The sequence below is a fragment of the Aethalodelphis obliquidens genome, unplaced genomic scaffold (assembly GCF_003676395.1).
Source record: "Aethalodelphis obliquidens isolate GAN/ISIS:26980383/991018 unplaced genomic scaffold, ASM367639v1 scaffold8, whole genome shotgun sequence".
Lineage (NCBI taxonomy): Eukaryota > Metazoa > Chordata > Mammalia > Artiodactyla > Delphinidae > Aethalodelphis > Aethalodelphis obliquidens.
Window position 1 is genome coordinate 38770943 of NW_020837952.1, and position 27572 is coordinate 38798514.

Here is a 27572-nt window from a genome sequence, read left to right on the forward strand (position 1 = left end):
TACTTCCCCAGAGCCTTTGGAGGGAGCATGGCCCTATCAGCACCTTGATTTTGGACTTCTAACTTCCAGAACTGTGAGATTATAAATTTGTTGTTTTAACAGAAATTTGCAGTAATTTCTGTTAAATTTGCAGTAATCCACACAGTTTGCAGTAATTTGTTATAGCAGACCTAGGAAACGAATACAGTGACTGACTACATTTGGGGAAAGGGAGCCCTTAGGATGAATCAAAGGTTTGAAGACAAAGTAACTGGAAGAATGATATTCTACTGAAAGAAATGAAAGTCCACAGGAGAAAGTGGCTGTAAGAAATGATTGTAATTTTGATTTTATCAGTCCAATACAATCACAGGTCTATCAAATGGATGCCTTAGTGTTACACACATTACAACACAAAAGAGTTAAAGAAAAATCAAAAGAATACTGATGCAAGAATCAAAGCTGAAATTTTCCTTTTATCACCTTCTAGCCAAATTCAATGAACTCTCTTCAATAATCACGACCATTTACCTTTGATTCCTTTCTTTTCCTGTGGCTTCTATAACACCATACTATAGCTTCTACTTCTATGACCATTCCTCTACTAAATCCAGCTCCTCTTTCCAAGTCAACTTAGTTCTTAGTCCTTTTATTCTTCAACAGTTCTCAAAATCTCAAGTGTCTAATTATACATCCCTAAGCTGAATTACTGATCTGCACGCTTTACATTCCATTATTTCTGTTAATCTACATGATATCTTCACTTAACAGTCTAGGACAGGACTTCCCTAGTGGTCCAGTGGTTAGGACTCTGCGCTTCCACTGCAGGGGGCACGGGTTTGATCCCTGGTCAGGGAAGTTCCACATGCTGCACAGTGCAGCCAAAAAAAAAAAAAAAAAAACAAAAGTCTATGACATGTCTATATGGATGCACTACCATCAGTTCATACCTGACATGTGTTTAGTCAAATGTATCTTCTCTTTCTACTCAACTGACACATGGTCTTTATTCCATCATGACAACTCCTCTATATCCTCTCATAGCTAAAATACTTCATATTTTTCTCTTTCTTCTTATTTAGCACTATATTCTGTTCATTTTTTCCTTTGGAATACTTCTAGGAGTCATCCTTCACCTTCATTCTATATTGCAAGCCCAAATTCCAGACTTCTTACTTCATTTTAAGATTATTATAAATAGCTTCCTGACTAGTCTCCCTGTCTGAAGGCTTTCTTCTCTCTAGCACAGTAGTTCTCAAACTTTAGTGTCCACACAGATCACATGGAAATGACTAATCGATTCTTTAGGTACTGCATGCTATTTTATTTCTCCAATTAGATTATATGGTCATCAAGGGCAGGAATTAATCATGGCTTCTATTTTCCCCTCGGTGTATAACATAATGCCAGGCCACACAGCATATTCAATAGATATTTTATAACTTCAAGACTATGGTTCATTTCTTTCTCAAAACCGTTCATAACATCTAACCAAGAATTATTTTAGAGATATACCTTAGAATAAAAATAACAAGTTCTCATTTCAAGCACCTCAAAAGAAAAAGCACAACTCATTGTCCTCATACCAAGAGATCTCTCTTCATACTCACATTTCAACAGAGTGTGGGGAACAACATACAGAGAAGTCATCAATTACAGAAGGGCATTCCAACTCAAGATACCCGGTCCAACTTTTCCAAACAAATCAACACAGCAAAATATCATTGAACAAAGACTCTACCTAAAAACACTTACCAGAAATGACATAATCTCTGTGCTTAGGAGGTTGGAGCTGTAAATGAAGCCATCTTACCTAGCCTGGGGAAAAAAAAATAAAGCTGCTACTCCCCAGTTGTAAGAACCTCTCACAGGAAAGTAACTCTAAAGGACTATGATTTCCGCCCTAGAGTTAATATTTTGTGACTTAACTGAAGCCTTACTACACAAGAAAGTTATGATCTTTGCCATCTAAGAAACTTAAAAGTCTGTTGCAATTTTACGAATCATATTTATATAATCTTATAGCCAACATTTTCATACAGAAGCACTATATTTAACTTGAATGGGAAAAGGGTGTGAGTTTAAAAAATTAATTTTATAGTGATCATTCTGCCACAGGAAATAAGACTCATGTGGATTATGGTTATAATGAAGAGAAAAGCAGTAAAGTATCTCGAATCAAAGAAAGGGGGAAATTAAAAGAGTTAACAGTGCAGAAAAAGCACAGGATTAAGAATAGAAAAATGTAGACTTTAGTCACAGCGTTCCTAACTAGTCAATGATCTTGGCTCCCTACCACTTCAGTTTCCAAATCTGTAAAAACTATCTGAATGCTAAGATCCCCCAGCCCTAAAATTATACATACTTATATACTTTTTACAGTATTTCTATGTCACATGTACTATCTGCTTTTCCACTTTAATTGAGGTAAAGTTGTAAGCCTACAGGGCAGTGCTCCACATAATGGGACAGCTCTGGGTCATAATTTTTACTGAATTGAGTTTAACAATTTCCTGCAACTTAAAACCATTATCCACAGGTCACATTTTTAAAAGTAAAACAGGTGTTTACTATATTCACCCCCATAATTTGGCAGTTATTTCAGTAGGAAAAACATTCATCCTAGGTCAATACTGATGAAAGGTTACTTCGCACGTTTCTTAAAATATCACCTCCTGGGCTTCCCTGGTGGTGCAGTGGTTGAGAGTCTGCCTGCCAATGCAGGGGACATGGGTTTGAGCCCTGGTCTGGGAAGATCCCACATGCCGCGGAGCAACAAAGCCCGTGAGCCAAAACTACTGAGCCTGCGCGTCTGGAGCCTGTGCTCCGCAACAAGAGAGGCCGCGACAGTGAGAGGCCCGCGCACCGCGATGAAGAGTGCCCCCCGCTCGCCGCAACTAGAGAAAGCCCGCGCACAGAAACGAAGACCCAACACAGCCAAAAATAAATAAATAAAATTAAAAAAAAAAAAAATCACCTCCTCCCCTTTCTGGTATACCTATGATTAGTTGATAACCTCTCTCACCACTGGATGTCAATTTGCTCCAAAAGAAGTCAACCCAACCTAGCCTCAATAATTAGAATCTGATCTCTAAGACACTTATCTCTAAAACCCCAACAAAAAAGTTTTTTCTGTGAAAGATAAAATCAGCTCTTACAATTTCTTATGATTTCTAGCTAATCTGGCATCAGATGCTTTTAGGCTTCAAACAGTACAAGGAAGCATAAGTAGGATTTCGGAGATCATTCCAAGCCATGAAATAACTTCACTAAAATCCCATCAATACCCATACGCTGCTCAGTACTTATATGGAAAGAAAGAGAGAGAAGTGATACAAGGGGAAAAAACAATGAAACAACAACATAAGTATTTATATTTGAGTATAAAACGCTGGGATCCTATATCGTTAAGTGCTATTTTCTAATCTCAATGTTATACTACTTTTAGCATAATGGAAAGAGAAAAGCAGCATTCATAAAGCAAGAAAGTGGGGAAGTAATGACTTTAAGACTTCTCATGTTGTCACTCCAACTATCAGGATGAATTTGGCAGTTATATCTAATAATGTAAACAGGTAACTAAAAACTGTGTCCTTGATTTCCAAATTCAGAATATGTAAATGATATACAGTTCTCTTCTCTTATGCAAATATGAACAGCTAACCTTACCAATAAACATACAGACATTAAGACACTGGTGTGCCTATGTCTAGAGTACAAATTCCTCTCATTTCAGACCTCCTCACTTCCCCACAACCAATGCCACTACTAAAGGAACTTATAAAATGGAGACATATCCAAATCATTTGTGGGATTTTTTTTTAAATACTTCCTTTTCCTTCCCCCAACACACATGCGCCAATCTTACTAAAAATAACTGCTGAATCGCTGCCATGGAGAGCCATGGTTACTGATGGGGCTATGCTACATTCCTTGGGTTTGTTGAGTAGGAAAAAAGTTGTAAACCACTGACTTAGATGAATCATCTGGTTACATTAGTTCCATGATGCCCTGGATTAGTTCCAAGAAAAGAAAGTTTTTAGGTTCTGGAGAAAATATGCCTGCAAAGATGAAACTTTAAAAAGATCATGGCTGTGGGAACTATCATGGCTGTTTCAGAAGCCAGGGGAGTCCTAGTTCCTTCTGCTGGGGCAATGAGATACTTGCTTCTATATTCCTGAGTTGGAAACAAAAAAGTATTGTAACCACAAAAACAATGTTAAAAGTATTAGTTAAGCACAGTTGAAACAGGCCTAATCACCCTGTAATTTAAGTGCGAATGAGTTAAACAACACTTGTATGGGCTGGTCTAGAAACTTTATCAATGAAAACCACTGTCTCTGTGGAAAAATGCATACTCTGAAAAACTGACTTGTACACAACATTTAGAAATAAACCTGTTGAGCAGTTTGCATTTTCCCAATTTATCTTTACAATGTGACAGCAAAATGTCATGTTTAAATATCAAACTGAACATACCCGTAAAGTCTCAGTTTTAATTATACATCTTATTCTCCTAAAATAGTTATGCTTTTACTCTATAGAAATCACTTTAATGAGAACCACTTGCCTTTTTTTGGGCAATTGCAGCTCGCTGCAATTTCTCCTTAGCTTGATTATACTTTTCTTCTCTGTCAGTGATACGTTCATGAAGCCTATGCTTTTCTTCCAACCACTGTATTTGCTTCTCTTCCAATGCCCTGTCAGAAGAACGTACGCAAAACATGAGATGTTAACTCTTAGAAGAGATATTACCGCAAGTATAATCAAACTCACTACCTACTTCACCCACAGCCTTCATAATCCAACACAGGCATTCTTGCATGGCCACGTATCTGCTATCACCACCATTACTCAGTATTTCCTATGAGCCAGCCACTGGGCTTAGAACAGTACATGCACTACATCATTTATTCTTCACAGTAACCCCTGAGTTAGGTACGTCTATCATTTCCATTTTATAGCTGAGGAAACTGAGGCTTAGAGCTGTTAACTAACTTGCTTAAAGACTTATACCTAGTTAACGGGGGGACAGGACAAACAACTGATAATCAGCTTGAAACCATGATACCACCAAGCTATTAAAAACTGGGCCTAATAAAGATGGTTTAAAATCAACCTTGGTATCAAGTCTTAATGTGGTATGTTTCCTGGCTAGAGTAAAATTCATATAAATGGTATTTTATAGTAACATCATAACAAATTACACCTTTAAAGCTCTTCTGTATACTTTATGATTTTTAGTATCATCACTACAGGCAGTACAAATGAGATATACAAACCCTGAGGAGTCAGACTGCATGACTAAGGTCAAACAGATTTTAAGTATCTTAGCTGGGATCAAAATCACATTCTATTGACCCCAGGTCCAGCTATTTTCTGCTATATAATCCTATGAATAACATTCAGAAACCAATGAGTTAGTTACATTTGCTAGCTATACTATGATTGGAATTCTTAAGCACATTTCAAATCACTTGAGGATCCCAAGATACAAATTCCTATTATTTGCAAAATATAAGCAAAATAATTTGGACCCTGTGGAACATCACAACACATTATGGACAGTTATCTTGCTTACTTCCTTTTCTTGAAATTCAACCACATATATGAGTCCATGGACAAGCCTTAAAATATTAAATAATAGAAAAATAAGGAAAAAGTTTTATGTGGCAAGGTAGCCTTCAGAAGAAAAACTGTGAAAATAATGTTTCATAGATTCAAAAACTTATAATAATGACATGTTATAATAACAAAGCAAATACAAAATAGTAGTTTTCTACCATATATAAACAACATTTTCCAGGGCATATAAGATCTTGGTCACCAAATTCATCTCCCTACCAGTTTACTAGACTGTCTACTACTAAGAGATTTCAAAATCAAAAAATATAAACAAGTAAATGAACTTTTCAAAGGGAAAATCCAAAAGATTATAACTATAATTCTAAGAAGTAAGCTGTACACATCAAAAATTTTGTTTCTGTTCTCTGGCATTCAGAATAATTTAGATATTTGAAGTAAGAAATGTATTGATTTACTCAATGAATACAGAAGTGTTTCTTTGAAGGTTTTCATAATACTGTGGGGTCAGGCAGAATTTTAAAAGGTTTTCTTCCCTAGATGTCTATTTTCTTTTCTTTTCTTTTTTTAAATCAATCCAAGAGTCCATAAAGCTCATCTCTAGAAACAGAAAATATATTACCTAAGACCACTGTACACTGTCAATGGGGTATTTGTAACTAGTTCCCAAAATACAGTCAACACTGGAATCATCATTAAAAGAACTATATATAATATAGCAGAAAGAAGAAACAGTTTGTACATAAAAAAGAAAGAGCAAACTCTACTTTTCAACTTCTAGTTGTGCTTTTTCAGCTTGGCTTCTTAAATTTCGGCATTCCTGTTTTAACCTCTCCACCATTTCCTTCAGTGTTTGGTTTGAATTCAGCAACTCATTCTCTGACTGTGCAAGTGAGGTCACTTGGATCTGCAAACTACTGATTTGCTTAAAAGAGAAGAAAGAAGAGAAATATAAGGCCACTAAACAAATGCAATAGAATATGAGAGACACAGAGGACACTAAGCATCTTCCCTCACAAATGCCACACCCAACTGATGTGCCCTTCAGGACACCCTGAAATGAAATTATAAAAAGCACCAGCGTTAGAGAAATGCAAATCAAAACTACAAGGCGATATCATCTCACACCGGTCAGAATGGCCATCATCAAAAAATCTACAAACAACAAATGCTGGAGAGGGGGTGGAGAAAAGGGAACCCTCTTGCACTGTTGGTGGGAATGTAAATTGATACAGCCACTATGGAGAACAGTATGGAGGTTCCTTAAAAAACTAAAAATAGAACTACCATACGGTCCAGCAATTCCACTACTGGGCATATACCCTGAGAAAACCATAATTCAAAAAGAGTCATGTACCACAATGTTCACTGCAGCTCTATTTACAAAAGCCAGGACATGGAAGCAACCTACGTGTCCATCGACAGACGAATGGATAAAGAAGATGTGGCACACATATACAATGGAATATTACTCCGACATAAAAAGAAAGGAAACTGAGTTATTTGTAGTGAGGTGGATGGACCTAGAGTCTGTCATACAGAGTGAAGTCAGAAAGAGAAAAACAAATACCATATGCTAACACATATATATGGAATCTAAAAAAAAAAAAGGTCATGAAGAACCTAGGGGCAAGACGGGAATAAAGACACAGACCTACTAGAGAATGGACTTGAGGACACAGGGAGGGGGAAGGGTAAGCTGGGATGAAGTGAGAGAGTGGCATTGACATATATACACTACCAAATGTGAAATAGATAGCTAGTGGGAAGCAGTCGCATAGCACAGGGAGATCAGCTTGGTGCTCTGTGACCAGCTAGAGGATGGGATAGGGAGGGTGGGAGGGAGATGCAAGAGGGAGGAGATATGGGGACATATGTATATGTATAACTGATTCATTTTGTTATAAAGCAGAAACTAACACACTATTGTAAAGCAATTATACTCCAATAAAAACGTTAAAAAAAAAAAAAAGGCAGCAGCATTAGGATCATATCTTAATATAACCAGAGACCATCAAGAACCCTATTCCTCAATCTGCCACTGAGTCCTCTCTCTTCTTCCCCAAATAAGCAGGCCAGAAGAGGTACTAGAAATGGGGAGAAGTGTCATTAGAAGGAGAGCAGGGAGGTGAGCAAAGAAAATCCAAATATTAGTCTCCTAGCCTCCGAGGAAAGAACAGATTTTAAAAGGTAAGCTGGGAAAGCTGCTAAGAAAATCCATTCTCCCACTCCCACAACATTGTGATTAGCAACCCTTCCAAAGGTTCTGCTCTCTGAATAGTCAGGAGTCATAAATGCAGATAGGATCATTCTCACATTGTTTTTGAGTAGTTTTTAAGCATTTTATGGAGTGTTGGGCAGAAGAAAGATGCTCAGAGAAACCTAATGAATGGTAGGGATTCCTTGGCCTCTAGAACCATTTATCAAACTGTGAAATGTCAGGCTTCTTCATCCCAGTTTACCTTTATCTGGGAGTACTTTTTCTCATGAAAAGTAGCTAATTATCTAGTTACAGATTAACAGGCTAGGAGATTCACATTGCTCTTAAGTCTTATCCAAATAATTCATTTGGGACATACTTACACCTAATTCTTGCAAAAGCCATTTTACCAATTAATAAACAAGTATTCATTTTTCTTTCACTTTCTTCTACCTCTCTAAGCCATTCTCTTGAGAGAAGTTTGGAGGCAGAGAGTCAAGTGACTTCAGATCAAAAGAATCCATTACAAGACTCAAGAGCCAAAAGAAACCAGATTCTTTACACAATAAACGGGAAATAATTCCATTACTTCCTGATGGTAGCAAAGCCACATACAGAACTGTATAGGTCCAAAGAGCAACTGTCAGAAGAATAAAGTAAAAAGGTATGTCTCAGATTTCTATTTTAGAATGAATTTCTCCATGAAGAACTATTCAGTCCTTTTAACTGCAGCGGTAAATATAAAACTTGTATTACAGCTGGTTGAACAAGCAACTTTCAAAGAGCTTAATACTTCTCCATATCTACAGGATGACAGAAAGCCCAATGTCAATGAAACTAGATAACTCTCTCAGAGTATCACACATTATGCCCTCCTACTTGGAACTTAGAAACCATAACTATACATGCAAAGCAATGCCAGCTAGCATGCAAGCATAAATCCTAAAAATGGAATTTTCACTCCTCATAATTTGTTTTGCCCATATAAATCTTTCCCGAACCCAAACAACTTTAATTAAAATATGAATTTCCTTCCATAAATACAACTCTTAGATTTCATAGGGATATAATAAAAAATAGCTCATGGAATAAGAAATGCAAAGTTACAAGTCAATCACACAAGTAATTCAAAATACTGCCCTTTAAACTATAATTTAAAAAAAATTCATCATGAGCTGCAGCATATAAATATCTTAAGAAAAACAAAAGAAGCTTACTAAACAAGAGCTTAAAGAGGTCTAAACATTTTATCTTTACGTATCAACTTCATCAATTCATTATCAATTGGAGTGATATTTTCAGAATATTTATATATACAATTCCAATAAAGATTCAAAAACACAGATTTAAAGAAGCACTTAAAAAATAAAAGCAAAATGTTTGCTAAAATAATACCTGTTTCAGGTCAGAATTTTCATTTTTTTCTTTCTCTGCATTTTCAATATTCACAATTTGTTGTTGAAGTTTTAACCTAAAAATCACAACCCAACAAAAGACATTACTAAAAATCCGTAGTTCATATATTTCACTGAATTAGACAATCATATTATTGAGTGCCCATATTGACACAAGGCACTGTGCTATATAAAGTGGTAGATTCAAAGACAAAGATTTTGACTTCAGGCAACTAAGCTGTGTCCACATATAATTAAAACGTAACAAATTTCTGCTTTTGCTATGGAAAAATCTACAAACTATGGGCATAGAGAAGATGAGAAATCAAGTCTATCTAGAAGGATGAGAGACTACTACATGGAGATAAAACTCTGATGGGTAGGATCTTGATAAACACAGGGAACAGCCTGAAAAAATGGCTTTGGTGGAGGAGTGCCTAGTGGGTCAGTAAGGCAGGAGAAAGGAGTCCAGTTTAGGAGAAGCTATCTTATAGCCATACAGTATTTCACAATTTACAAAATGCTTTCAGATATACTGCTACTTCACCTTCACTCTACTGGGTTATAGAGCTCCTAAATGTATCCTAAATGCCTACCATGATGTCTATAGTATAAGAGGCATTTAATTAAGTTGGCCAATTGTAATAATTTCTCATAACAGTTGTATGGAAGTAAGCAGAGTCATCTTTATAATTCCAGATAATACAGAAAAAGAGGTTGAGGCTTAGCAAAGTTAGGCCCAAATCACACAGCTACCAAGTGTGATGAGACCCAGGTCTTCTCACACCCAAGTAAGTATCTCTGTCTCCCACTTCATTATGCCATAATTATACTGATTTTAAATTCAGAATTTAAAAGAAAACTATCTAGTACAGACACCATACTGTATTCTATAAAATATATTATGAGTTTTCATCCCTGAGATGAATGCACACTTACACAATTTTTGTCCTTTTCAAAAGGAATGATACATTCTCGGCCAAAACCTTAAAACAGAGTGTATCCCTGGTGACCAAGGGACTAACTAACCTCATGAGAAAGACTATACACTTAATTAGCTCTGACAGGATAAGCCCTCAAACTTCCCTTTTAAAAATCCTTCATTTACCTCAAATATAATTTGCTTGGCACGTACTAGTTATAGTTTAGCATTATTAGCATGCCTTTTCAACCCAATTAGAAATGCTTCTTGGGAAGACAATATTCTCAAAGGCCTAGGCTGTGCTTTAAACACTAATACCCTGAGAAAACCATAATTCAAAAAGAGACATGCACCACAATGTTCACTGCAGCACTATTTATAATAGCCAGGACATGGAACCAACCTAAATGACCACTGACAGATGAAGAGATAAAGAAGACGTGGCACATACACAAAATGGAATATTACTCAGCCATAAAAAGAAACAAAATTGAGTTATTTGTAGTGAGGTGGATGGACCTAGAGTCTGTCACACAGAGTGAAGTCAGAAAGAGGAAAACAAATACAGTATGCTAACGCATATATATGGAATCTAAAAAAAAAAAAAGAAGGTACTGATGAACTTAGTTGCAGGGCAGGAATAAAGAGGTAGACATAGAGAACAGACTTGATGACGTGGGGTGGGAGGGTGAAGCTGGGGCTAAGTGAGAGTAACATCGACATATATACACTACCAAATGCAAAATAGTTGGCTGGTGGGAAACAGCAGCATAGCACAGGGAGGTCGGCTCGGTGCTTTGCGATGACCTAGAGGGGTGGGATAGACACGGTGGGAGGGAGGCTCAAGAGGGAGGGGATATGGGGACATGTGTGTGCATATGGCTGATTCGCTTTGTTGTGCAACAGAAACTAACATGGTATTGTGAAGCAATTATACTCCAATAAAGATCTATTAAAAAAAAATTCAGTAAGTATCTGTTGTTGGACTGAATGAACCAACCCAAATCCTGGATTACACATTTAAATGCACAAGGTGGTTGGACAATATGATATGGAAGAAACAATAAAACACACTGCTCCTGAGATATTTACATACAAACGCCAGAAACAATGGACCTAAAGGAAGAGGACCAGTCTTGCTCTTCCTGTGCTCCTTTGACAGTACCAATCATACTCTTATTCCATAATTCTAGCTATACTATTACTCCCTCAAACTTTCTGGGCATTTCTCCCTTAAATGTTTAAGGTTGTTATTAACTTGGAGCTTTTAGGTTACCGAGTTAATAAAGGTTTCTTTCTACAGAACCATGGAGATGAAAATAGGGGAGAAAACACCATGGGTCCTAGCTCCAGTCCAGAGTTAGAAAAGTTAGGCCCCAAGTATATCTTAGCTCTGGTCGAGATTTTGGATACACATGATAAATCAACAGGAAACAGGACCGAGTTATGAAAGCATTAGTGGCCTGAATACTTTCTAAATAATTATGTAGATATGAAGAGAAACAAAAATGCCCTACCTATAGAAACTGAAGCCAAAGAAACCATTGGTAAAGAGTATCTGACTATCAGTAAACATGAAAGGAGTAAGAACACCATTTTGGTAGACTATAAGAGATGATCTACAAAATTTTCTTCAGTTCACTTTGCTGAAGCAGTGCTGGGTTAGAATTCATAACTGATAGGAGATTTTTGATTTTTTTTAAGAAGAAAATTAGTCCATGATTTAAGATCATTACATTTAGGATTCTAAGGGATAATTACATTTTACAAATAAAAAGTAACCTTAGGGGCTTCTCTGGTGGCGCAGTGGTTGAGAGTCCGCCTGCCGATGCAGGGGACACGGGTTCATGCCCCGGTCCGGGAATATTCCACATGCCGCGGAGCGGCTGGGCCCGTGAGCCATGGCCGCTGAGCCTGTGCGTCCAGAGCCTGTGCTCCGCAATGAGTTAACATACTGCTCAAGAAACTATCATTCAAATCTTTTTTGTGTGTGTGATACGCGGGCCTCTCACTGTTGTGGCCTCTCCCGTTGCGGAGCGCAGGCTCCGGACGCGCAGGCTCAGTGGCCATGGCTCACGGGCCCAGCCGCTCCGCGGCATGTGGGATCTTCCCGGACCGGGGCATGAACCCGTGTCCCCTGCATCGGCAGGCGGACTCTCAACCACTGTTCCACCAGGGAAGCCCCAAATTGTATTTTTAAAAGGTATTGTAATATTTTTTGTCCATAAGGGACACATTTAAAATAAAACAATAAATAAAGCTGAAAATAAAGTGAAAAGATGTACCACAAATATGAGCAAAAGGAAAGAAACAGTAGAAATGTTAATATTAAACCATATAAAATTCAAGATAAAACATTAAAGGAAAAATAACAAGTAACCATGAATATATATGCACCTAAAAAAATCTACAGCAAAAGCTGTCAGAAATCTATGAAAAAACAGATCAACAATTGTAAAATAAAATAGGAGTAATAACAATATCAAACAAGGTGGAATTCAAGCAAAAAAAATTAAATGACAAAAAGAAAAGTACTTTTAAATGCTAAAAGCCACAATTCATAATTAAAGTATAACTGTTATGATTATCTATATACCAAATAATATATCAATCACCTATGAAGCAAAAAAATTACAAGAAATTTAAGGAGTCATAGATAGAAACACACTAACACAATAATAGGGGACTAATATATCACTCTTTGTACAAGACAAATGAAGTGGACAAAAAAAGTATACAGAAGACCTGAACATCATAGTTAGTAAGGTAGATCTTATGGATGTATATTTCAAACTTTATACTCATAATTGAGTACTTTCTTTACTAGTCCTTATGTAACACTCATAAAAATCAATCATGTATTACAGGTCTGAGACTGAGATAAGGCAAGTGAGGTGCCCAGAGTGAAAAATTTAAGGAGACTCACCCCAGGTTTCCTGCAAGTCCAATGTCAACACATAAGAGTGAGTACCTCTTTAAATTTTGCACCCTGGGTGCCTCACTGGCTTTACCGTAGTCCTGGCCTTGATATTAGGTCACAAGGAAAACGTTAGAGTGTTCCATAAAGCAGAAATAACAGAATCAATACTCTGACCACAATGAAATAAAACTAAAATTTAACAACAAAATAAACAAGAAAGCCCTATCACCTGGAAATTCAAAATCCTTCAATCACTTACCCGTGATTGTATTTGGAGACAAGGCCTTTAAAGAGGTAACGAAGGTTAAATGAGGTTATATGGGTGGGTCCTAATCCTACGACTGGTGTCCTTATAAGAGGGAGAAGTACCAGGGATACATGCACACAGAGGAAAGCCCCTGTGAGGACACAGTAAGAAGGCAACCAATCTGCAAGCCAAGGAGACAGGCCTTAGGAGAAACTAAATCTGCTAACACATTGAGCTCTGAGGCTTCTAGCCTCCAGAACTGTAAGAAAATTAATTTCTGTTGTTTAAACTACCCTGTCTATGGTATTTTGTTGTGGCAGCCCTAGAAAACTATTAGTTTCACCTTCTATTAAACAACTATACCTTCTATTGCTTCTTGGGTGAAAAGGAAGATGCAAATTGAAATTAGGGAATTTCTAAAAAATAATGATAATTAAAACACTGCATATCAAAATCTATATGATACATTTAAAAAGCAGTGATAAGAAAATTCTCAGCATGATACTTTTACCAATAAAGATGAAAGAATGAACATTAGTTGAATTAAATTCCCAACTCAAAAAATTTTACTCCAATAAAGATCTATTGAAAAAAATACTATCAAAAAAATAAAACCTACTTAAATCCTCAAAAAAACACACCAAAACCAAAAAATGAACAAGTAAACTAAAAGGAAATACAACATATACAACATGACGTTAGAAAACTAAGAACCCACAAAGCAGCTAGTAGAAAATACGTGACTTCTGTAAGGTCATAGGATACAAGGTCAATACATAAAAATCAACTATATTTCTTAAACATTTTTTATTTCTTTAATGTTGTATCTATTTTATTTATTTTATTTTTGGCTGCACTGGGTCTTTGTTGCTGTGCGCGGGCTTTCTCTAGTTGCAGCGAGCGGGGGCCACTCCTCGTTGCAGTGTATGGGCTTCTCATTGCAGTGGCCTCTCCCGTTGCAGAGCACGGGCTCTAGGAGTGCAGGCTTCAGTAGTTGCGGCACACAGGCTCAGCAGTCGTGGCTCACGGGCTCTAGAGTGCAGGCTCAGTAGTTGCGGCACACAGGCTTAGTTGCTCTGTGGCATGTGGGATCTTCCCAGACCAGGGCTCGAACCGGTGTCCCCTGAGTTGGCAGGCGGATTCTTAACCATTGTGCCACCAGGGAAGCCCCTCAACTATATTTCTATATGTCAGCAATAAACAATTAGAAAGTAAAATTTTAAAACATAACTCCACTTATAATCACATAAAAATGCTTAGAATTATAATGTAATACAATATGAGCATGATATATACAATGAACACTACAAAACTCTGATGACAGAAATTAAAGATGATCTGAATACATGGAGAGATAGGGCATATTCATGGATTGGACAGACTCAATACTGTTGAGATGACAACTCTTCTCAAACTGAGCTACAAATTCAGTGCAATCCCAATCAAAATCTTAAGCCTTTTTGAAAATGGTTATAAGCTGATTATTTACAAGGAAAGGCAAAGGACCTAGAAGAGCCAAAACAATCTTGCCAAAAAAGAACAAGGTAGAAGACTTGCACTACCTGAATCAAACTTACTATGAAGCTACAGTAGTCAAGAGAGTGTGATATTGCTGTCAAGACAGACATACAGATAAATGGAATAGAACAGAGTCCAGAAACAGACACACTCACATATGGCCAACTGAAACCAACAAAGGTATCAAAATAATTCAGATATGGAGATCTGGGTGAAAATTATATGCGAATACTCTGTACTAGTTTTACAATGTTTTGTTGGCTATGAGATTATTTCAAAATGAAGTTTAAAAAAATATGCATATATAACCTAATACTCTGAAGTTCCCTCCTGGCCGACTCTTCTGCCATCTGTGAAGCTCGCAATCTCTCTTCACACTGATCCTTTTCAGATTGCCTCCTGACATCATGTTCCACTTTCATTTTCTCTAAATCCGCTAATCTGCTCTCAAGTTCTAGCCTAAAACAACAGATGATAATTATATTACAAGAACTACAATAAGGATGATATGACAGCAAAATGTTTTCATTTGCAAGGAGATTTAACACAAAATAAGGTAATTAGGTACTTACTTTTCATCTTGTAATACCACAAGTTTTTGGTAACCTTCTTCTTTGGCAGCTTGTACTTTACGTATTAATTCACGGTCCTTTTCTACTAAAAGCACTTTGTGGTGTTCAACAGCTGATGTGAGAATTTCATTGTCTGACTGTAATCCTAGTATTTTTTTTAAAGGAGAAAACTGTACTGTATTCAATGTTATTAAGAAGAAAAATTGCAATTAACAGCAAATATTCGTAAGCTGATAAGACGAAAGAATATAGAAAGTAAGTCTCTCCAGATACACATCTCAAAGATCTTTACTTTGTTGGTAAACTTTTCTTAACGAAAAAGACTACTACTCAGACTTAATTTGTCATTTTATTAAGCACTCACACAAAAACACTTTAACAAAAGGTTATATACATTTACTCATTTGGATCGTGAGAGCTGGGGACATCAACCTGGGTAATATTGAAAGAGGTTTAAATACGTAACTTCTAAAAGGGTTCTGTAACCTAAATCCCACAGACAGCATCATCATAAAGCTAGCTGGAAAGCAGAGTGAATAAAATCACAGAAGCTTTTGAAACTTATCAGAACTGTTAGATATCTAATACAAATTGGACACTTTCAAGTTTGTCCAATGAATTCACAAATTTTCCTTGTAATGAAATGACAAGTATTTTGCATATGGAATAACTAAAACAAATTCATATCTAACTCAAAGTTTAAAAAGAATGCAAAACTGGATCTCAAACTCTTTAAGTTCCAAAGAAAATATGCTCCCTAACTCTATGAAAATCCGTGAGTCAACATCAAGTAGAAATTAATAATGAAAATAGTCATTCATCATAAGCTCTGTCTGAAACTGAAACTGGAGGCCAGTTCAACTAGAGACCAACTTCATGACAGCTGCAGGTCCAGGCAGCTTATTTAAGTACTTAATAAAAGTCAGAAATAATATAATTTCTGAGAAATCTTGATGAGAAGGCCATTCTAAGACTAAATTGGAGTTTAAAAATAAGCTTAGGCTGAACTAGGCCCAATAACTGGCCTAGGGTCTACATAAAAAAAATTTTAAACTTAAAAACTGGACCTGGAACCCACTTATATATTCTTTAGATTTTAAATGGTCTGATATTAATAATCACATGATCTAAACAGATTTTAAGTTATATACCCAGGAAGTATGGAATCCGATCTATAGTTTCACTTAATTTATGTATTAATCAAATAACAATGATATAACCATAAGATTGTTTTTTTAAAAGTTACATCACAGAATGAACATTTAACATACAAATAAAAACAATACATATGTGTGCTCTAAAATTAAAATTCAATTAAGCTTAAAATTGGAAATAAACTTCAGTTTGATCTATTTTAGTAATTTGAGTTTATATGTGAAAGTAACAGTAAAAAGCATGGGAAATCATATATTACCATCCAGTTCACTTTGAATTTTATTCCTTTCTCTTTCTAGCTCACTCTTAGCTCTTGCTGCCTCCAGTTTGATGTCTGTTATTTCTAGTTTGTTTGAATGTTTAAGTTCTTTTACCTGTTGATAATTAGAAATTGAAATTACTATTGGTCATTTTCTTGCCACTAAATGCTAACCCAAAAACATTAGTAGAAATGAGAAAACACTTTGGTAGCAGAGTATAGAGTATAAGCACCTTCCAGCAAGGAAGATGCTTCAGTTCCTGGAACAGTACTCAGCACCAAGAAAACAGTCTCTTCCTAACAGAATTGAGTCATTTCTTTCAATAGCAGGTGGGGTCATCGGGCTTAATCTTGCCTTTAAAGGCTTAACTGCAAGTACCTAAAATCTAATAGTCAATGACTGAAACATCCTCAGGGAAAAAAAAATTGAAACCTTCCTCTAAAAAAAACTGCTGGTGACAAAATGGCATTTTAGGTATAAGGAACAGCATATAAAATGTTATAAAGGTAGAACGCCACCTGGTCTGCTTGGAAAACAATGAACAATGTGTCATAGATAGAGCAGAGGAAGATGTGAAAACTGTGGAGTGGCAGGGAATAAACTTAATATGCCATACAAAAGGGCTGTATATCCTCTTAGCTGCTGAAGGTGGCACAATCAACTTTGTTTCAGAAAGTTAACTCTAATTGCAAGTGTGCTGGATTAAGAAACTGAAAGTAAAGAAACCAATTAAGAGGCAAAGGACTAACAAAGGGGACAAGAAAGAATAATCTATTGAAGTTGACTAAATAGTGTGTGTGTGTGTGTGTATGCTGGTAGTGGGATAAACAAGTACAAAATGTATGAATCTAATTTAAACCTTTATTGCCCAAACCTGATTCTTTTAAAGCCCCAAGGTGAATGTAACTAATTGTCAATATTTTCCATATAATTAACCACATACCAATCTCAGCTTTTCCCTGAGACATTCCTTTTGAAAGCTGAATAATTATAGTTCATAAGTGGTATTCCTTAGGCTTCCCTCGAGGTGCAGTGGTTAAGAATCTGCCTGCCAATGCAGGGGACACGGGTTTGAGCCCTGGTCCGGGAAGATCCCTCATGCTGCGGAGCAACTAAGCCTGTGCGCCACAACTACTGAGCCTGCACTCTAGAGCCCACAAGCCACAACTACTGAGCCCACGTGCCACAACTACTGAAGCCCGCGTGACCTACAGCCCATGCTCCACAACAAGAGAAGCCACTGAAATGAGAAGCCCGCACACCGCAACGTAGAGTAGCCCCTGCTCACCGCAACTAGAGAAAGCCCGCATGCAGCAACGAAGACACAATGCAGCCAAAAATAAACAAAAAAATTTTTTGAAGTAGTATTCCTTTGTTCATTCAATAAATATTTATTGAGCACCTATTATGTGCCCTAGCACTGTCTTAGGAGCTGGGGATACAGCAGCAAACAAGAAAGCTTTGTCTCTCTAATCATCTGTACTACTCTCTTAACAGTTTCCATATCCCTGCCCTTTGGTGAGGTGCTTCTAAAATTAGGTACAGTACTATATAATGAGGAGTTAACCAGTACGGATATAAAGGTTAGATAAACCTGCATTCTGACATATTATACTAATGTATAAAACCATGAAATCAGAGGAGAAAATCACAAATATATACAAGCCAAATCTGTAAAATATAAGATGGTGGTAACAAGAGGGTAAAGGATAATTTACTTGAGTGCAATAAAAGGCTATAAAAACTAGAGATGGGAGTTAGAAATAAATCAGGAAGAGGTCCTAGAGCCAAAGAGGGTGAAGATGAGAAACAGAAGTGTCTTACTGGAGGAGACTCCATCTATGAAAGGTCTTGGAAACATAACAAGGTTTCCTGCAAATTCCTCACTTAAAGGAAACAAGAAAGTCAAGTACTGTGCTGCCTTTGTACTGCTAATAACCACACTAAGACACAAATTAACCTGTAGATTTTCAAATGACACAACACAAAATGAATACCTTGTGCTGACATCAGATTTGCATTTTTAAATCTTTCTGAAGTTCTTTGCTATGAAAGCAAGTCTCATTGAACAATGTTTACAAAGCAGCTTTGAAATACTTTCAGAGCAGCTAAAAAATTGTATTTATTTTAAAATTTAAACTTTCTATAGATTGGGTTTTTATAATTTCATGGACAGAATTTATAAATGCTTTAAAATTTGGAAGAAATACAACTACAATGAAAATCTACTTTCTATGACAAATGTAATCATAACCTGCTATTATACACTGACTGTAGAAGGTTTGAATGACACAGCAGTTCATTAGCAAACCACATTGTAGCTGCTTTATATATGAGGTGGAAAATCAGAGCCATCTTATTTTGTAGAATCTTTCAACAAGAAGAACTACAAAATATATAAAAAACATATTTCTTAATTCATTCACTGAGATTTACTGAAATGAGAAAACATTTTTCAATTAAACTATAATCAGTGAAACTGAAAGAACACTGATCGGAAGTCAAACGACAAGTCTATCTTCAGAACTACTTCTATTATTAAAGTAGTGGTATATGCTCAAGCAACATGCATTCAAATTAACTTATTTATGGACCCGGATGAGTTTTTCTTTAGTGCCACATTTCTAAAATACTGAAATAATGAATGCACTCACACTAATAGTAATTAACTTCCAAAATGATATTAAAATTACTTTATTTATTAAAAATGGAAAAACGTATATGAATATTTATTAGATATGATGAATAAAAACACTTTCTATGAGTAATATGAACCAAATCCCAAATAGTTATAATAAAGTTTCTTTCTGCCTCTAGATTCCTAGTTCTTAACTTTTGTAATCAAGCATCAAAAATCCTAGGAAAACTAGGGATCTTTTCTTAAATAAAATGCACAATGTTAAAATGCTGAAAATAATTTGAAGAGATTTACAATCTTCTTAAGCTTCCGTGTGCCAAGCTTCCCTGTTCTGCTTTTATTTTTCCACAATATGTTTTCCATGTAGATTCTGGTCTTTACATTGTGAATTTGCTTTATGCTTTTGATACAACAGAAGTACTCAGAATATTAGCTAGTACTAATAAAACTTTAAGAAATGTAACAAAGTAGCAACAGTAAGCATTTTATAAGGGTTCAGAATCTATTACACACACACACACACACACACACACACACAGAGAAAACAATATACATAAGCCAGAAGTTCAAATAAAGTTGAAAAAATGTATTACTCAAGAAGCTCTTGATGTAAATTCCAAAGAGACAGTACTCAAACTCTGATCTTTTTCAAAGGTCTGAGATGGTATGACCTCATAAACTTAGCTAATAAGGTAATTCTGTGGGATGACTTCCTTAAAACTGTACATTTTATTGGAGTTCTAAAGCTCAAACACCTCATAACAGGAAGAATTTATCTCATTGAATATTAGATATCTTTAAGGTCATCATTTTTAGGCCATCTTTGGTAATACTTTTTAATCCAAGACACCGATAGTCACAATGACATAACTCTGTTCAAAAACCTAACAAACATTCACAAATTTGAATAACTTAGACAAATACACCCCAGGTGTTCCTCTGCATTGCAAACAACCATTTGTGAGAATTGCAAAATGTGGATGAAAATTTCAAGTTGCAAAGATAACTGTGACAATGTTTGAAACGTTATTTTAAAATTTAACCTTCCAATGAAATCTTTTTATATGCAAGATCTCAAATGAAAACTTGGTTTGTCTGAAGTTGGTGGGTGTTTTTTAATAAACCATTTATATGCATAACAATGCAAGTATGCCTTTAAAAAGACAGGCAACTCTTAGCAATGTGTGTTAATAAACATACAATCTGGAAGTGTAAAAGAGTATGTATTTGCCATAGAAAAAACTGGGTAGACTATCTCCCAAGGGTGGCATCTAATACATCTAATATTCTGGCTTTGGCTTTTCAGGCACAGAAATCAAATTTTGTCACCACACTTAAAGACCACTCTCAAGGTTGAACTCACATTACTAAAGTTTACAAAGAGTGATCTATAAAACCAGAATGTCAGTTTATTAATTGCGAGAAAAAACTATAATGGAAACTAGAATACTCTAACTCTGAAGAACCAGTGCGTTCTCTCTCCCTGTAGACAAAATTACAGAGGAAATCACATAACAGTCAGAAAGTTGCTTAGGGCTCATGCAGTCAGAACAAAAGGAATGGGATGAATCGATTATTTCATGGCCACAAACTAAAATAGATTGAGGTATTCCTTTCCACAGTAAGAATGATCTCTTCAATGGGACCAGAATACTCACACTCTGCCAACTAAAACTCTCTCTTGCCTCTGTCATAAACACTGTTTGACTGTGGACAAGGAATTTACGATGAATGCATTACTCCTCTAGATAAGTTCATATATTTCTACTAGGCTACAATAAATTCCCTCTGGTCTAGAAACCATTTTGTTTTTTAAGGTGATTTTACATAACTCTGCTCTGACAGAAATATAATACATGATCTCACTGATTCAGACATCAGTCTTATTTTCAAGTTCTTAGAGCTGACCCAAGTACTACTAATAATAGCTAATATTCAGGTGATTATATATTAGACCTTATGCTAAGTGCTTTATGCATAATATCTCATTTAATCTCTGCCACACTCTATAAAGTAGGTATTAGTCTGTTTTATAAAGGAAAATGCTAAAGTCTTCAGAGAGAAATTAAATTGCCCAGGTCACACAGCTAGCAAGGGGAAGAAATGGAATTTGAATATGTCTGACTCCAGAGCTGATATTCACTGCGGTATTCTATAAAATACTTTCATCATTGCTATCCTACTTCTGGTTACTGGATTCCTTATATACATTGCATTTGAGGGGGAAAAAAACCTCTAAGTTCCTGGGAAAAAGGTGTTCAAACCATTATATTCTTTTAAAAATAACAAATGCGGGCTTCCCTGGTGGCGCAGTGGTTGAGAGTCCGCCTGACGATGCAGGGGACACAGGTTCGTGCCCCGGTCTGGGAAGATCCCACGTGCCGTGGAGCAGCTGGGCCCGTGAGCCATGGCCGCTGAGCCTACGCATCCGGAGCCTGTGCTCCGCAACAGGAGAGGCCACAACAGTGAGAGGCCCGCGTACCGCAAAAAAAAAATAAATAAAATAAAATAACAAATGCAGATCATGCTGCTGCTATTAATTTACTCATTTAACAAATATTTATTGTCTACTGTGTGCCAGCACTGTTCCAGGAGCCAGAGATACAACAGTAATAAAAGCAATGTCCCTGCTGTCTTGGAGCTTATATTTGAGGCAAAGGGAGAAGAAAAGACAAAAATAAACAAATATATCAGATGGTGTTAAGAGCTATGAAGAAATATAAAGCAGGTAAAAAAGATAGAGAATAAGGCAGAGGAAGAAGGAAGATGGTATTTTACAAAGTGAAGAAAAAAAAGTCCTCTCTGATAAGGCAACATCAGAAATGGGTGAGGAGGGGCTTCCCTGGTGGTGCAGTGGTTAAGAATCTACCTTCCACTTCAACTATGAATGCTGACTACAAAGCATCGTAGTATTAACAGTACCTGCAACAGATATTTTCATATCATATTACATTTTTTGTAGATATTTCAAAATATCATTAATACTTATCACTGCTTCAAAATTACAGTAATTTTTAAACTCATCATGAGATTTGGTTTTAATGCATTAATAAACATATTTCTGTATCAAACAAACAAACAAACAAACAAAACACAGAATCCACCTGCCAATGCAGGGGTCATGGGTTCGATCCCTGGTCCGGGAAGATCCCACACGCTGTGGAGCAACTAAGCCTGTGCACCACAACTACTGAGCCTGCGCTCTAGAGCCTGTGAGCCACAACTGCTGAGCCTATGTGCCACAACTACTGAAGCCCACATGCCTAGAGCCCATGCTCCGCAACAAGAGAAACCACCTCAATGAGAAGCCTGCGCACTACAACGAAGAGTAGCCCCCGCTCGCCACAACTAGAGAAAAGCCCGCATGCAGCAACGAAGACTCAACGTGAGCAAAAATAAATTAATTAATTAAAAAAAAAGAGAAATGGGTGAGGAAGAAAGCTATATACATATGTGAGGGAAGACCATGCAAGGCGGGCAAGTGCAAAGGCCCTGAGGTAGAAGTAAGCTTGCTCAAAGAAGAGTGAGAAGGCCTGTGAGGCTAGAGCAAAGTGAACGGGAGGGAAAATGGACTATGACGGCTGAGCAAAGATTGCAGGGGCCAGATCACACAGAGCTCTGACAGGGTAGAGAGTAAAGAGACCAATTAGGAGGCTATTGTAAAAACTGGACTAGAGTGGTCACAATGAAAGCCGTTAAGAATTGGTCAGGGGCTTCCCTGGTGGTGCAATGGTTAAGAATCCGCCTGCCAATGCAGGGGACACAGGTTCAAGCCCTGGTCCGGGAAGTTCCCACACACTGCAGAGCAATGAAGCCCGTGCGCCACAACTACTAAGCCTGCACTCTAGAGCCCCAAAGCCACAACTACTGAGTCCTCGTGCCCCAACTACTGAATCCCGCACGCCTAGAGCCAGTGCTCCGCAACAAGAGAAGCCACCGCAATGAGAAGCCCACGCACCGCAACGAAGAGTAGCCCCTGCTCACCGCAAGTGGAGAAAGCACGCACGCAGCAAGGAAGACCCAACACAGCCAAAAATAAATACATTAATTAAAAAAAAAAAAAAAAGAATTGGTCAGTTTCTACATGTATTTGGAAGGTAGAATAAGATCAAAAAAGAGACTTCAATGTAGGGAACTAATCTACTGAAACACAAAATTCCTTTGTCATTATACAGTCTCAAGCATTCTAAAGAATAAAGCAAATACTTAAGACAACTTACTTTACTGGTCAATGTATTTATTTCCCGTTCAGCTTTATGCAATTTACTAATTAAAGTAGTGTTTTGTTCATTGCTTGATTGTAGCTCTTTTTCCAAGCGTTCAGCCTGTAGTTTAGCTGACTGTTTTTCAGCCTTTTATTAAAATAAAATATTTTAAAATTTGTTGACAATTTTTCAATTATATAAAAACAAAATAAACACTATTTAAATAAATGTAATAATCATACTACCCAAAATTATTCAAAACCTCAACAATATTAACATATACCGAAGTAACAAGAGTTTTCACAAAGCAATTGGTAGAATTCATATGCAAGATATTTGCTCCAGGAAATATGCAACAAAGTTATCTGGACAAACAACTTATCAACAGCCTCCACCAAGATAAAACCCATACACTTCTCTCATGAGAGAGAGAACCTAACACACTCACTTGATACCTATTTACTACTATTGTGGACATAATTCAAACAAGCATTTTGGTGGATTTCAAGTACACAGCAGATATGAAAAAGCATATTACAAGGTAGAGGGGAGGGCTTACGTGTAGTAGTAAGAAGTGAGAACTGAAAATCTAAAATCAATGGAGATTAGAAAACAATCCCCAAGAGATTAAAAATTCAAAATCCTCGACTAATCTGGAGCTTCTGGAAGTATGGGCAAAGAACTCAATAGCTCCTGAACTCATCACATAATATTCTTAATGAAGTAAGCTGTCAAGAAAATTTCCAGTTGGTAATACTCATAGTACTCTTTAATTAGAAAGGGAAAACTAAATGCTTTTTAAAAATACTTCTATTCAAAATAGTTAAAATGAAAACATTTTGCATTTAAAGGATAAGCTTCAGTTCTGCAAGAGCTCATTTCCTATATATCGTAAATATGATAAGGAGTGTATTCAGCAAATAATTCAGAAAAAAAAAACCCCCTATTTTCCTCACATAAAAAATGATACTCTTCAGGCACAATGATAGACAAAAAAAAAAATCAAAGAAAGGCAGGCTACCTGTCATGTGTGTATTTTCATTTCATCTGACAAATGATAAAATGAAATACAGGCTCTTGTGAAAGAACCTCCCATCTTTTGTCATCATTCATCTGGTCCTGAAAATAATCACTCTAAATGACCTCAATGCAAAGTTTCACATTGAGATCACATACCATACTCAATCGCAGTCATCCCACTGTCACTGTGTAAATACGTTAAGGATAGAAGGATGGCAACATAAACACTTCATTCTGAACTGCCTCATGTCTAAGGTCCAATGATACTGACAATTTAAATTCAGGAAACCACTAAATACTGCCAGAAGCTTCATCCAAAAAATAAAAAGGTGACTTCTACTCTTCAAAACATATTAATGTACTTCTTGTACCAGTTTGCTGTCCAGAAAAAAATCACCACTTTGGATTTGGATATTGGATTTTAATTACAAACTAGGTGCACACTAATTTCCCTCCAGTTCAAATTACCTCACAACTATTCTGAAGAAAACAAAACATTTTGGACTGCTCAAAATAAAATTTTAAAAACTATCAAACTAGTATATTTGCTACACGTAAGACACTAAGGACTAGGAGGAATAAGCATTATCTCAATAAAACTGTAAAGGGGTCCAGAACATGCCACTGTGGAATAAGAATTATTTGGAGGTGAAGGCTTTTGAGAATCAACAGACACAGGACAAAGTTTTTTCCTGAACTCCTCTTATCTGTCTAAAAGTAAAGCCTCTAAAAAGAATTTAGGGCTTCCCTGGTGGCGCAGTGGTTGAGAGTCCACCTGCCGATGCGGGGGACACAGGTTCGTGCCCCGGTCTGGGAAGATCCCACATGCTGCAGAGCGGCTGGGCCCGTGAGCCATGGCCACTGAGCCTGCGCGTACGGAGCCTGTGCTCTGCAACGGGAGAGGCCACAACAGTGACAGGCCCACGTACCGCAAAAAAAAAAAAAAAAAAAAAGAATTTAAGTGTTAGAAGTTCCCTCCGCAGGGGTTTCATAACTAGGGAAGGCCAACTTCTATCACAGAAGACAAGAAGTCAACACCAGGATAAGAAAGCACCTACACAAACAACATCACAAAATTATCATATCTGCCATTTGTTTTCCTAAGGGCCCGTTTATCTTTCCTAAAAGTCATTTCTTTTCCTATAAGTGTCCTTTCTCCCCCTCTCTTTTCCTTATTAGAATGGTATATACGCCCCAAACTACTACTGCCTCTTTGAGTCACATTTTTCTGTGAACTCCTGTTTACGTACATGAATAAAAATCTATCTTTTCTCTTGCTAATCTGTCTGTTGTCCGTTTAATTCACAACCCTTAAACTCTGAACCTAAGAGGGTAAAAGAAAAGTTTTTCCTCTCCAACGACAGAAACAAGAACTTTCATAGGAGAATACCTCTAGGAGTACCAGCTTAGCTCTGCCAGCTCTTTTCTTTCTCTAATGAACTCAGGGAAATAATTCAGTAAAGGCTTATATGCATTAGTAGCCAAGTTCAATTTTGTAACTCCGGCAAGAAGCTGTCATAATATAAGTATGGTATTTCTGTTGAAACAGGATTTACGATTTTAAGATCTTGAATCCCAGTGTAAGGAAATAACTAGAAAGAAATTGCTCTTTCTGGTTTGAGATGACTTTAGTCTTCAGAAACTCCATTTTTTTTTGAATTTTGTATATTCTACTCTGTGGCACTGTAAAAGTTAAATCATTTCAGATAGGCAACGTGACTCCCAAAGAATAAATAATCCCCTTGTAAATATGGTAGCATAGCTATTGCTTATGAATCAAGAGCTTTCTTCTTTACAAAAAGTATATATACTCTTGGGATTCCACAAATGCGTCAGCGTTAGATTGGTGAGCAGACATTTATGCCCTAAAAAATCAAAGGCTTGGGCTTCCCTGGTGGCGCAGTGGTTGAGAGTCCGCCTGCCGATGCAGGGGACACCGGTTCGTGCCCTGGTCCGGGAAGATCCCACATGCCACGGAGCGGCTGGGCCCATGAGCCATGGCTGCTGAGCCTGCGCGTCTGGAGCCTGTGCTCCGCAACGGGAGAGGCCACAACAGTGAGAGGCCCGCATACCGCCAAAAAAAAAAAAAAAAAAAAAAAATCAAAGGCTTGTCAACTGCACTTTAAAAAAAGTACGCGATAGTCTACCGGGAAGCAATTAAAACCTTACCTCCAGGGATCTGACTGTAGCCTGCATCTCAGCCAACTGCCGCACCTGAATTCTCTGGACATTTTCTACCTGAGCACCAGAATTTTCTTTTTCAGCTCTCAATTCTGCTACTTCAGCCTCTAAACCTTTTAATTTCTGACACAAATGGACTTTTTCTCGAACAAGTTGCTCCACTCGTTTGCTGTCTCTTGTGGGGTCAACACTAAGCAGCTGGTTATGTAGTTCTTCTTTATCTTTCTCCAGTCTTGCAATCTGATGACAATTTGAAAGAAAGCATACAACCTTAAATTATCGAATTTTCAGCCATGAACATGCTTTACAAGTCAGTAAATTAAAATTTAGAATTGTACAATATGAAAAAAAAAGCTCAGGTGGTAAAATGAAGTAAAAAGGAAAAAAATCCTAAAATGTCACATTCTTCATTCTGTACTTGGCATGACTCAAATGTGAGGGCAAGAACCTTGTCCTATTTTCCCTCCATCTCCCCGTGGTGCCTAGCACAGGGCTTCATCAGTTGCTGACTAAAATTCAAAATTATAAGTAATACTATAAAATAATAATTAAAAATATGTCAAGTATTTTTAAATTCATCAGAACATTATAAGGGTTTATGCAAGATCATATTGATCTTGCATAAACTGATTACTCCTAAGCTTTTCCTCATGTGACAGTAATTCTTGGGCTATATCTATACTAATAAAATCATCTATTCCAAGGCAACTTAATTTACAAAAAAAGCTGCTTGTCCATATAAGTAACAACAAATGTGACTGATGAGAGCTTTTAAATA

General features: G+C 36.9%; 1 protein-coding gene across 8 annotated transcripts in view; it reads right to left on the bottom strand.

Annotated features, from left to right (window-relative positions):
* The window catches only part of CEP83 (centrosomal protein 83), a 133594-nt gene that overhangs the window by 13355 nt on the left and 92667 nt on the right, over positions 1-27572 (bottom strand). For 7 of the 8 annotated variants that reach the window (XR_003432949.1, XM_027107201.1, XM_027107200.1 and 4 more), the window contains 8 exons: positions 26783-27034; positions 23609-23740; positions 16750-16864; positions 15336-15480; positions 15073-15222; positions 9158-9233; positions 6330-6487; positions 4550-4679 (listed from right to left, as the gene is read on the bottom strand). Coding sequence is in view for 7 of the 8 variants with exons in the window: in XM_027107201.1 (XP_026963002.1) it covers positions 4550-4679; positions 6330-6487; positions 9158-9233; positions 15073-15222; positions 15336-15480; positions 16750-16864; positions 23609-23740; positions 26783-27034 (1158 nt within the window). In the remaining variant the exon portion in view is untranslated. Of the gene's footprint in view, positions 1-1734; positions 1798-4549; positions 4680-6329; positions 6488-9157; positions 9234-15072; positions 15223-15335; positions 15481-16749; positions 16865-23608; positions 23741-26782; positions 27035-27572 lie in introns of those variants that run through there. The other variant, XM_027107204.1, reaches the window with a different exon arrangement.